Source organism: Centroberyx affinis, unplaced genomic scaffold, assembly GCF_046629955.1.
Source record: "Centroberyx affinis isolate AG114_WGS23_722 - 3 ecotype Tasmania unplaced genomic scaffold, CSIRO-AGI_Caff_v1 ptg002234l_1, whole genome shotgun sequence".
Taxonomy (NCBI): Eukaryota; Metazoa; Chordata; class Actinopteri; order Beryciformes; family Berycidae; genus Centroberyx; species Centroberyx affinis.
Window position 1 is genome coordinate 295,131 of NW_027280531.1, and position 12,845 is coordinate 307,975.

General features: G+C 43.3%; 1 protein-coding gene across 4 annotated transcripts in view; it reads left to right on the forward strand.

Annotated features, from left to right (window-relative positions):
- The window catches only part of ctbp2a (C-terminal binding protein 2a), a 41,718-nt gene that overhangs the window by 22,279 nt on the left and 6,594 nt on the right, over positions 1-12,845 (forward strand). For 3 of the 4 annotated variants that reach the window (XM_071532694.1, XM_071532693.1, XM_071532691.1), the window contains 3 exons: positions 6,915-7,069; positions 10,905-11,049; positions 12,041-12,247. In XM_071532694.1, coding sequence (XP_071388795.1) covers positions 6,915-7,069; positions 10,905-11,049; positions 12,041-12,247 — 507 coding nt within the window. Of the gene's footprint in view, positions 1-1,120; positions 1,137-6,914; positions 7,070-10,904; positions 11,050-12,040; positions 12,248-12,845 lie in introns of all 4 variants that reach the window. The other variant, XM_071532692.1, reaches the window with a different exon arrangement.

The window sequence follows — 12,845 nt, forward strand, 5'->3', positions numbered from 1 at the left end:
GGCCTCTCACTCCTGTGGGTTGCCAGGTTGGGTGGGCTGTTGCAAGTTGTCATTTCACGGCAGGATTTGATATCACGAACTGTATGATGGTGATGTGTGTGTGTCTGTGTAAATCCAGCTTTTCCTTTCTCACTCCTGCACTTGCCAGAAAGAAAGCCCCCGCAGGGTTATCGGCTCGGCCAATGAGAGGAGTTTGCCCCTCGCTCTCGGCCTATCCCGTCGCTGTGGCCCCCAGCTTGGGAGTTGCTAGGTAACCAGAACCAGCTGTTGGTCCTAAGCCCGTTGAGCCCATTTTGGCTCGGTGTCAGCTGCAGGGAAGCGGAGTAGTTTCTCTGAAAGCTCGCTGTGAACCCAGCGACCGCGGCGGTGGCCCTGACATCACCGTGCCATGGAAAATCCTCCTCACTTCCTTTTGTTTTCCCATTTTTATTGTTCCACTGACGGAGGGACTTGTGTGGGAGCGACCGTGGCATGTATCACACCAGCTTGAGTAATTCGGGGCTGTAGCTGGCCTGTGTTTCATCACCTCTCACACTCAAGTAAAGGGGAAGGAGGAGATGGGAAACGGAGAGAGAGAGAGAGAGGACAAGGGGAGAGTGAAAAGAAGGGGGCGGCGGGTGGTGAGGGTTTGCCAGAAGAAGTCGGCTAATAATGTATAGTCAGTTGAAAATTAGATCAGGAGATAAAGGAGAGTCTCCAAAGTGTCTCTCTCCTCTGTTAGTGAGGATACTAAACTGTTTCAGAACGCTATTAATGGAGATTCGAGACGGCAGAGTACACAGTGTAATTATTCAGGAAATAACAATAGAGTAGGTAAGTTAATACAACTCTGGAGTCCCAAAGCGGACCATTTCCCTCTCAAAGCCCAGGCTTCTGTCTGTTTCTGCCTCACAAACAACCCACAGCTAAATCTGAGGGGAGTACATTAACTTCCAAATGAAATCGTCTTCGTAGTCCAAATGAGGCATGTTGGAAAACCATGAAACTATAGCACACGATCCATTAGAATACATTGCAGGGAAATAGAGCCTGGTTTTACGGAGAAAGAAAGATAACCGATGTACTGTGACATTATTAAAGACAAATTTAAAGATCGGTTTCCAAACCCGAGGGGAGAAACCCTGGTTTGAGCAGGGGTTTATTTTGTTTCGTTGATTGTTTGCGCTCTATTTAGGAAACAATCCCTCTCCCTCTGAAAACTCTGACTCAGAGAGTCTGGCAGCCGAGCTTTTTTAGATCAGCCCGTCCAAACGAGAGAATTAGACACCACATCGTATTCACTGAGGAGAGACACTTTTCTAGGAGTGCTGGGTTTTTTTTTTTACATTTAAAAAGATCACTTCCATTTATTTTGTCAGAATCCAAAAAAGCTTTTTAGTTGTGGAACATCTGTAATCCATTTGTGGTTGAGAACGCTCTTGCCAGCTCTGCCAAAAGTTTTCATACTCGGCGGAGAATCATCCAGATTGTGATTAGCGTTGGCTAAAGCTTGGTACATCAACCTTAGTCCCTTCAGCTTGTCTTGAGGGACGACACCGCACATGACCTCTGCGGACCTGCACCGCACAAGACTGTCCGCTGCTCCGGAGCCATCGCACTCAGCAGGGTTCGCGTGTACCGGTTTGCCAAGCTGCTGGCTTTGTTTCTTTATTACTTACTGGCATGCGGACAATGCTGGCTGTTGTGCTATGATAAATACTTTGGGTACAATAACAGGAAATTGGCACAAGCCATTTGCGTTTCCATCTGAAAGACTATCAGCCAAAATATCCTACTGCCTAATGTAAACCATCTTTAGCGTTGTTTTTTCTGCTGCTCACAGAAGTGTATGTAGCAGCAAAAACAGCTATGTGGTACATTTGTCCATTTTCGCCCCCCCCCCTCCTAAGAGTGAATGCAGTGCTTTTGTCTGGTGTGGAGAGGGAGTCTTGTGTTTGGACAGGGCGAGTTCTGCCTCTGCTTTCATTTCCTATGGCCCAGGTTCTGGGTCTGGCTGGGTGGGGCTGTGGACTGGCTGCCAAACTAGCCGTAGTGGTGCCGACCCAGCCTGGGAGGTAGAGAGGGAAGCGGAGAGAGAGAGAGATGAGAGGGAGACCGACATAGACGAAGCGAGATTGTCGAGACACAAATTAAGTGGAGAAATCGAAGCGGATAGGCAGGAAGACAGGGGAGAGAGGAAGAAATAGAGAGACAAAGAAGTAACGGGACGGAGAGACACAGGCGGACAGAATGGCAGATCCAGAGTGTGAAGCGGTCCTGGGACCAGCTGTGACACGCATCCTCCAGGAGGCTAAATCAGTTTTCTCATGCCCTAGTAGCTGCTGGACAGGAAGCCTAGAAGCGCGGCCATGAGACCAGCTGTGGTGTGATGGGTGGCAGTGGGGGGTGGGGGAGAGAGAGCCACCCAAAACCTCATCAGCTACATCGTGATGGAGGATCCCCTTGAGGGGTGGGGAGGGTGAGGGGTGCGGGGTGGGTGGGTTGAGGGGGGTTAGGGGCATAACAGAGTCAACAGTCAACAAGAACAGCTGGCCAACTGGGCTGGGTCTGCTCCAACACAACATGTTTCTGTGTGTGTGTGTGTGTGTGTGTGTGTGTGTCTGAGAGAGATGTATTAAAAGAGAGAGCAAGAGCGAGAGAGAGCGAGCATCACAGCTGTTTGGTTACTTTGTGAATATATGGTCCGCCTAGCATTAGTGTTTTTCTGGACCTTTCAGGAGATTGTGTATACATGCAGCGCATCACATTGGGGTTATATAAATACATTAGCTCATGTACGGTAAACATACTGTCATTTTGTGTTTGCAGATGGCTTATTTTGCTTGGCCGAGCGACTTAGGGAAGATGCGGCGCTTGATGTCGAAAACCAATGAGCTCCTCAAATTCAGTGGCCAGGTACCGGAGTCATTAAGACCCTCATTAAGGGCCTCGTTAGGAGTTAATTAGCCGCTGATTCATCATGTATTTAGCGCAGTGCCACGTTCTGCCTTATTAGGCTGGAGAAAGGCTATTAGCCACCAGGAAATAATTAATCAACAGTATTTTGACCTAGTTCCTACAAGTGACGCCGCTTTTTTCCGCCAACTGCTCGTTGTTTGTCTGTGTATGTGTTTCTGTGTGTGTGTGTCTCTCTGTGTCGTACTCTCATTTTCTCTCTCTGTGAGTGCCTGCATGTGTTTGAGTGACAGTATGTTCCCGTGTGTGTGTGACTGATAGACTTGAAAGTATTTTCTTTCTCGGCCAGTCTGTGCTGTGATAATGAACTCGGCAGGAGTGTGAGGAGGAGAGGGAGGGAGGGAGCCACAGGTGTGTTTGGCTTACGGCCCCCTGCTCCCCAGAACGCCCACATACACACACACACACACACACACACACACACACACACACACACACACACACACACACACTATTCCCTCCAATGTGAAGAATGCATCCTTTCAGCTTCTCCATCTCTTCTCCTCCACCTATCTCCTCTACTCATCATTCTTCTCTTTCAGTGTGGCATTTTTGCTTTTATCAAATAGTATCTAAAAGAGTGACAGGATCGATGGGAAGGAGAGAATGAGGGAAGTACTACTAATACTTAATACTAATACCACTACTACTAATTATAATAATATTTACTTCTACAGCACTTTACAAAACACAGCTACAAAGCGCTTCACTGAGTCGTAATAAAACCCCCCAAAAGATAAAATCAGCACTAAAAAGTAAAGAGCAATGTAAGCAAAACAAGAAACATAAAAGCAGAGCAAGAACGTAAAATCAACACATAAAAAAGGGAGCTCAGGAACAACTAATGGAACACCATTACATAAAAGCAAGTCTGTAAAAGTGAGTTTTAAGAGGTGATTTAAAAGATGATACTGATTCTGCCAGTTTAATCTCCTCAATGTTCCAAAAATCTAGGAGCCTTGATCACCTCTAGTTTTTACGCTTTGGTTCAGCCAATATGAATCTGAGGCTGTTTATAGGATTAAAGGTTTGTGATATAGCTCAGCGCCAGACCCATCCGTGCTTTTAAAAGTGAAAACCTTACAATCAATTCAACACCTACTAGGCATCCAACTTGAGACGTTAAAACTGGGGGGAAAATGATGATACAAATGCGTTTCAGCTCACTGAGCCGCCGAACACCTCCGCTTTCTTCTGTCTCACTTTTTCCTCGTCTTTCTCTTGTTTTTCCCAACCATCATCCTCCTCCTTCTCACCCTCTCCTCCCTTCCCTCTTCATCCTGTTTCGCACCGCTCCCCTCCTCTGGGTTTCGCATTTCTTCATCTGTAATTCCCTGACTGGTTAACCCGACTCCAATATGTCACCTCTGCTTGTTGAGACTTTTGTACGACACACTTTTCCACCTCAATTCCTGTTTGTTTCCTCTGAGATATCAGGCTGTGGTTTGTCTCCCTGCATGGTTTGACAGACAGACAGAGAGTGAGGGAGACCCCCCCCCCACCACCACCACCACCACCACCACCACCACCACCACCACCACCACCACCACCATGTTATCAGATGACAGGAGGAATGGATTAAGGCTGAAAAAATACAGTGTGCCTGTCAGTTTGTCATAGCGATGGTATTGTAGACACGCTAGTTGTGCTTGATATTATAATACTCTTTTCTAATCATCCCCTCCTTCGTTTTTTTTTAATGTTTTTTTTCTGGGTTTTTTTTTTTTCGGATGGTGGACAGGCAGGGGTGGTCTGTAGTTCTGTGTGTGTGTGTGTGTGTGTGTGTGTGTGTGTGTGTTACTTCTAAAAGGTATAGATGGAAAATGTACAGTTTGTGTCATCCATAGTCTCAACTAAAATGTGTTTTTAGCAGGAAAAAGAACAAATAGCAAATAGAAAATTGTGATAATGGTACATTGTTGGTACTAATAGTGCCATATAGTGTCATTTTATTTTGAGTATATGCAAAGACTGGTGTAATTTCCATATAGACCTACATTATATTGACCAAAAACACATCTTGCAGCTGTTATGCTAAATATTGCAATTGCGGACATGGTTTTTTATACATAATTTGGTTTTTCTGCACTTGAGAAAATACAGTTTTGGTTGAAAAATGAGATGCTAATGCCATGCTAAGATTTACTTGGTTTTGCATATAATGAAAGATTTATCAAACATGGAATTTAAATTGTAAGTCAGCACCAGAAAATATCATTATAGGGGGGCCATCTAAAATACCTTTCCCTCTTGCAATTTGGATGGTGCAGTAATCTTGCTTTTTTCGATTAATTGCGCAGCACAGAAAAATTAACCTGCTGGTGTGGAATTTGCATTTGATAGTCCTTTGAATGCTGAATTGGGGAAGACATTTAACATGCACTTCTTATTTTTCCTATCATATCGATCCTACAATGACATTTGAAGTTCTATAAGTGTGTTGTGGACGTATAGTTTACAACATTGTCTTTACTCCCTGAAATTGGAAGAGGGAAGAGAGATGGAGAGAGAGATAGAAAGAGAGATGGAGGAAGAGAGAGAGAGAGAGAGATGGAGAAAGAGAGAAAGATGGAGAGAGAGAGATGGAGAGAGTGAGAGAGAGAGATGGAGAGAGAGGGAGAGAGAGAGAGAGCTTGGATGTCCTCTCCAGCAGCACAGATGCCACTAAATAAAATATTTCATAATCCTGCCCAAATCCTCTAATCACCATGACAACAGGCAGCAGGGAGCCAGGGAGTGGTGGTGTGTAGAACCCCCCCCCCTCCTTTTTTCTTTTCCTTTCCCTCTTTTTTTTTTCTCTTTTTTTAGTGGAATTTGGGTCCACACTGACTACTTTTTCTCATCATTATAGTAGTCTTTTCTAGTCATTTCTATTTTGTCTCTTACCTGATGAGTACATAATGTTGGGGAATGAGTCACTGGCAGAGTCAGTTGATTAACTGAATTGATGGAATCAATCAATCAATCATTCCGTCGGTCGAAGAAGATGCTCCAATTGAATCAGTTTTGAACACGTTTCTAGTTTCCACCAGTTACTGTTGTACCTTGAGATTTTGCTGTATTTTAAAGTGTGCTATATAAATACAATTTATTATTATTATTCGTAGTAGTAGTAGTAGTAGTAGTAGTAATATTGTCGCCAAAGGGAAGCCATACTGTAACCCAGTCTGAGAGCAAGCAGACAAGATGGTAGCAAAGACAAAGACAGAAAGCTGTGATAAGAAACCTGGAGAACTTTGAGCTTCATTTAATTATTAAAGAGCTGCTGCTGATTTTCTTTGGTATCGGAACTAGGTGGGTTTTGCTAAGTGAAGGATGGAACTGCAGTGTGTAAAGCAGGCACACACACACACACACACACACACACACACACACACACACACACACACACACACACACACACACACAAACACACACACATTGTAGGCCTGCCGGCTCCTGTATGGTGATAGGATAATGGAGGCAATGACCTCATGGGGTGAAAGGACCTGTTGCCTGGTAACAGTGTGGATAACAGCAAGAGAGAGGCCTAGTCATATCACCAACGGTGTGTGTGTGTGTGTGTGTGTGTGTGTGTGTGTGTGTGTGTGTGTGTGTGGGTGTGTGTGTGTGTGTGTGGGTGTGTGTGTGTGTGTGTGATGTCGACCAGTGTTGCCAGGTGAGGGAGATGATGATAGTGGTTGAAAAGTAGAAAGCAGGTCAATCTATTTCAGAGTATTGATTCTATTGAGGTGTGTGGGTGTGCGCGTCATTGTGTTCATGCGTGTGTGTGTGTGTGTGCGCGCGTGTGTGTGTGTGCGCGTGTGTGTGTGTGCATGGCAAAACACACAATACCGGCCCGTATAAAACCGCCCGCTGTGTCCTGCATTCCCTACCTACATATTACTGCTACTTCTGCTGCTCACTTGACTGTGTGTGCCACACATAAATAATTAACTCCCTCTCATCTCTCTCTGCAGGTATCCGGCCCCAGATTATGAATGGGCCCATGCACCCGCGCCCCCTGGTGGCGCTGCTGGACGGGCGCGACTGCACCGTGGAGATGCCCATCCTCAAAGACCTGGCCACCGTGGCTTTCTGCGACGCCCAGTCCACACAGGAGATCCACGAGAAGGTACGGACAGCGCTGGGGTCTTCAAAGCTCCCTCTGTCCTCTGCAGCTCGTATATAAAACTCAGCAGTTAGGATTCTTACTGGAAGAGAAAGGCGAAATCTCCTCACCTCCATTTTAGTGTCTTTACAGTGGTTTACCTGTTCGTTTCACAATGGGCACCAAGCTATTTAACCCCATATGAGCTGGATTGCAGCCTGAGGTGCAAGGGCTGCAATCCAGTAAAATAAGAAGTGATGGGTCTTTACCATTAAGGCTCCTAGACTTTAAACTGTGTTTGCGTTTATGTACTTGGCTTTTATTTATTGCTTTTGACTTCCCTTTCTTTGGTTTCGATTTTTTGTTTCTTGTCTTGCTTTGATATCTCTTTTTATATTTCTTACTTGGCTTTCATTTCTTTGCTGTCAGTTTTATGTTTTGTAGCTTAAAACAATCTGGAGCTCAGAGACTGTCAGTCCCAGAGCCACTGAATTTGGTGGATAGGTTTCAGATCTCCCCCTACTCGGACAGAAATAACAAAATAAATAAACAAAATAAAATGTAAAAATCGATTGGCCAAATGGTGGCACAATAACAAACAACTTTACATATTTGCCAATAACCTCTGAACCATATGGCATAGAATAATTTTTTTTCCTCAGATTCCTTCACTCATCATGAATTCACTGCACATACCGATTCATTTCTGCCTTGATAGTTTTCTGCCATTTTGAATGCAAAGCCTATTTTTCCCACAAAGTGCACCCAATCTCCTTGAAATTTTGCACACAGCATATAGCCTGTAGACTCGGCAGATTACAGCTATTACAGATTTTTGAAATTCCAAAGTGTTTGACTGTGACGCACAAACCAAGTTGATGGCGAAGATGTGCAAACAGGAAGTGAAGCATCAGTTTTATACGCTTTATTGGGATGGGCTCCAAAGTATGTCAGACCACATATGGTTGTGTTTGTGCTCCATAACGCCACCATCAGGCCATCCTTGCAATAAGGCCAAATTTTACACACAGCATATTTCAACTGTCTACATCGTGGCTATTGCATTTGGCAAAGACACACAAATGACAGCAAAGATGGACAAAGCTAAACATTTAAGGCAAGAGCAATCAAACTTCACAAACATATCTATGAAGAGGTTCCAACGTGTGTCAGATCACATTTGGTCGTGCTCTATAATGCTGCTGTGAGGACAAATTGGCAATTTTGAAAACTGTGATATCTCTCACATCATCATGCACACAGTTTGAGGTAGCAGGACTTTGACAGAAAGGATTCTTGATAATCTGTCTTCAGCTCAGAGAAAGAGAAACATCATCTCTTTCCTCCTCCCCCTCCTCCATCCTCTCCCTCCTCCTGCGTCTCCTCTGTTAGGTGTTAATAATATTGCAGCCCATTGGCTTGTCCCGCTCTCCCAGTTCATGTATGGTTTCATCACTGGCTCTAATTCCGCTGGGTGCTGAAGTGCTGCTTTGTTAAATAAAGAGGAGGGGGCCAGTAATGGAAATGCAGTGTAATTGTACTGAGCCAGAGTGCCGTGAAACATCCTTTTTAGTTTACTGCCTATACACTGAAGCTAGTCCGTAGCAATTTTACAATACAAGATCATGCACAAGCTGGAGGGTTTGGATTTGTGTCTTTACAGCCGAAGAGAGAATAGAAAGCGTTTGATTCCAAAACGCTTCAGGCTATATCCATTTTGAGAAAAATGTTAGCTTGTGTTCTTTGCTCAATATTTTGAAATACAGACACTAATATCCCCTAAAATGTCACTTTTTTGCAGGATTCTGCCAAAATAACAATTTTAGCAATATACAATAATACTTTATTTACATAGCACTTTTCAAAACAAATGTTACAAAGTGATTCACACAAACAAATAAAAAAAAAGCTGATAAAAGCAAAGCGAAGATAAAACATAAAACCATAGTCACACCAAGTGCATCAGATAAAATGTCAGATAATAGAAGTTTACATTAGGTTATATTGTTAATGTAATAATTAACAGTATAGTGAGTTTTACTTTTTTTCACATGGTGGATGCGTCATTCTGAAATAAACCTCATCAATTAAAGAGGGAACAGTCAGGTTAAAAGGAGGTTGACTGAAGCTAGAGGGCAAATGGGAAAAAATGCAAAAGAAATATTTTTTTATATATATATATATATATATCGCTCCAGTCTTGCTTGAAACATGACTTTGCCCCCCTGCTCCCCGCCTCACACACACCAAGCCATCTCTGTCCAATAAGATGTTCTCCGACTGAATACATTACACACACAGGAGCCATCTGGGAGTATGGATGTTGGCAGTGTTCCCACAACTATAACTGCACAGCAGAGGGTACAGAGGGGGCACTGCACACACACACACACACACACACACACACACACACACACATACAACCGCATTGGAAGTTTCAGTTAAGTACTGTACACACACACACACATGTGCATATACAAACTCACAGAGAGCAAGTAAACAAAAGGACATTCTGCTGTCTTTTTACATGCATTATCTGGAAGTGAGCATACACAGGAGTCAGGAGGGTCAGTATCTGTGTATATATATCCAGTATATCCATGTAGATCCAGTATCAGTATAGAACATCCCATTCCAGTTTTCTGGTCCTTTAATGAGAGGCATGGAAATGCAAAGAGAAGCTGAACAAAGCTCTAACACGCTTAAACCACAAAAAACCGTGTTGTGTTTTAATGAAACTGATGAGAACATTTAGTTTGTTAGTCTTTGTTTCACCATTTGAGCATCATTTTAAAGCTGATCTGACCCCACCAGAATTTGTGAGCGGCCATTGTTAACGCCTTTGTGTGCTTTGGATATTTATGATTCCCCGCTGTTGGCAATATCCTTGTACAAAACAAATGACAAGGAAAGTGACAGGGTTTTGCATCACGGCACACAAGCTCATTTTTTATTAACACAACAGAAACAAACCACTTGCTCACTTTTTCCACTTGATGTAAACCGACATATTGGTCAGCAAATGTCCCTGTTTCTGAACAATCCCCTACGTTGCCATGTCATTTTCCGTGGGCAGCACTGTGTCCAGCCAAGCCTGCTATTGGCTAGGGTAGTGCTTAGCCCAAGTAATGAGATGAATGCATGAGGAGAGCTTTAACCTTGAATTTAGCACCCAGCGCTGACTCCAGCTCGCTCCAATAAAAATGTTATATGGAAATTCACGGCTATGCTAATCCGGCTTGGTTAGGTTAATGCAGTTAGCGGGATGTGAATTTAAACCTGTTATTTACCCACAGCGGCTTCCAGGGGCTACTTGCTATGCTTTCTGGGTATCTGAGCAGCTGTCACTCTACTTTATGGTCCTGCCTGAATCCTCTCTAACCTTGTTTGCATATAGTCAGAATGAATGGATTGTGACAAAAACCAGCTTTGGCGAGCATTCATTATAAACACACACACAACCACTCATATTTTAGGGCACATAAACAATCCATTTGCATTTAGATGAAGAATAGCATACATAACCTTAGGTCGGGCAACATGGGGAAAAGAGAAGATGCATATACAGTCTCATCCATATTGACCACAACAGGTACATTAAAAGTTGCCCATACATAACGTTATGGAAGACTCATCTGAATATGATGATGTGTAATCATAATATGAATCCTAATTATAGTCATAAACAACATGAGGGACTGCGCAATAAGGCCAGATGATGAAAATATATTGCATTTACATTTCTAGACAGGTGGGCAATTTTCCAGCATCCACTGCTAAATGAATGTGAAGGAAATACTGACATCATGTGACAGTGATGATGATGCTGAAGGTGTCTGCCCCGTCCTTTTTCCCTCAGGTGCTGAATGAGGCAGTCGGGGCCATGATGTACCACACCATCACCCTGACCAGAGAGGACCTGGAGAAGTTCAAAGCCCTCCGCATCATCATCCGCATCGGCAGCGGCTACGACAACATCGACATCAAGGCTGCCGGAGAACTGGGTGAGACGGAGAGACGGAGACAGACGCAGAAAAAAAGAGAGGAAGACAGACGTGTAGAAAGCAAGGTCGTCCAGAAAGAGATAGAAATCATATGCTGAGGATGATGAGCAGAGAAGGTCGCATTTGCCCTTATGTCTTTCATTCTTTGAGCGTAGTGTGAAGTCTAAATGTTTTAGTAGTTCTGTTTCACCTGAGTCTTTGCCTACTCTCTCTCAGCCAAAGAACCACTTCACTATAACATGAGAAAAGAAAACAAAAAAAAACACTAAGAAAAAACAGGAATCATGCATTACAGATAAAGATAGTGGCAGTGGACAGAGTAGAGCTTTGGAGGGAGGCCAGACCAAACTCTGCTTGCTATATTGACTGTACATAAATAACATATGTAACGGGAATTATTACATAAACAACATATGTATTGCAAGCGATTACATATGCAGAGCAGATGCTGGAACTGATATGAAAGTCTCCCTCTCAGAGTCCCATTTGGCCCCTTCGGCATATGTTTGCTATGAGTGCAGGATTGAGTGTGATATCCTCATTATTGTCGTTTGCGTTAATAAATTTCAGTGCACTGACAAGGATTTTTACAGAAATGTACTTTTCATGGGCATAATTAGCAGTTATTATCCTCTTCTCCTTCACAGTATTATTCTTCACACAATGCATCTTTAGTCAGTTGAAATATACTGTAGTTACAGTATTTGGATTCAAAATATAGCATTATTTTTTTAAAGAAAAGACATTCCCCAACAATTATTAAGTGACATTATAGAAAATACAGATGAATCCATCTTACAAAAAGCTACACTAATTATAGCAAATAGTTACACCCAATAACTAAATCAATATTCCATCAAGTAGTCATTTCATAAGAGTAGCTTCCACTTGGAGAATGGAGAATATAATCATTGCTGAATGAATAAAACTCTCCATCTGACCTTCACTGTTTCTCCGTCTCTCTCTCTCTCTCCCTCCCTCTCTTTCCCAGGCATCGCGGTGTGTAACATCCCCTCAGCGGCTGTAGAAGAAACAGCGGACTCGACGCTTTGTCACATCCTCAACCTGTACCGGCGGAACACCTGGCTGTACCAGGCTCTCCGGGAGGGCACGCGGGTCCAGAGCGTGGAGCAGATCCGCGAGGTGGCGTCGGGCGCCGCCAGGATCCGGGGGGAGACGCTCGGCCTCATCGGCTTCGGTGAGCTCTGACTTTTTCCCGTGGGTTTTTTTTTTTTTTTTTTTTTTTTACTGCGGGGAACGCTGCCACATTCAGTGATTTGAAACTTCAACGTTAAGTGGTGTTCGGAAGAGCTTCGGCGGCTCCTGGGAGCAAGTGTCAGCATATGTGGGAGTGTTTGTGCTGGAGGCAGAACTTCAAAATTGATGACTGAAGTTGACCCAGTTATTGTTTTTTTCTTTTTTCTTTTTTTTACTTTAAGGAGAGTGGGCAGACATCATTCAGCAGTAGATTAGTTTAGAGCTGCAACGATTAATCGATTAATTGATTAGTTGTCAACTATTACATTAATCGCCAACTATTTTGATAATCGATTAATCGGTTTGAGTAATTTTTTAAGAAAAATAAGTCAAAATTCTCTGATTCCAGCTTCTTAAATGTGAATATTTTCTGGTTTCTTTACTCCTCTATGACAGTAAACTGAATATCTTTGGGTTGTGGACAAAACAAGACATTTGAGGACGCCATCTTGGGCTTTGGGAAACACTGATCAACATTTTTCACCATTTTCTGACATTTTGTAGACCAAACAACTAATCGATTAATCGAGAAAATAATC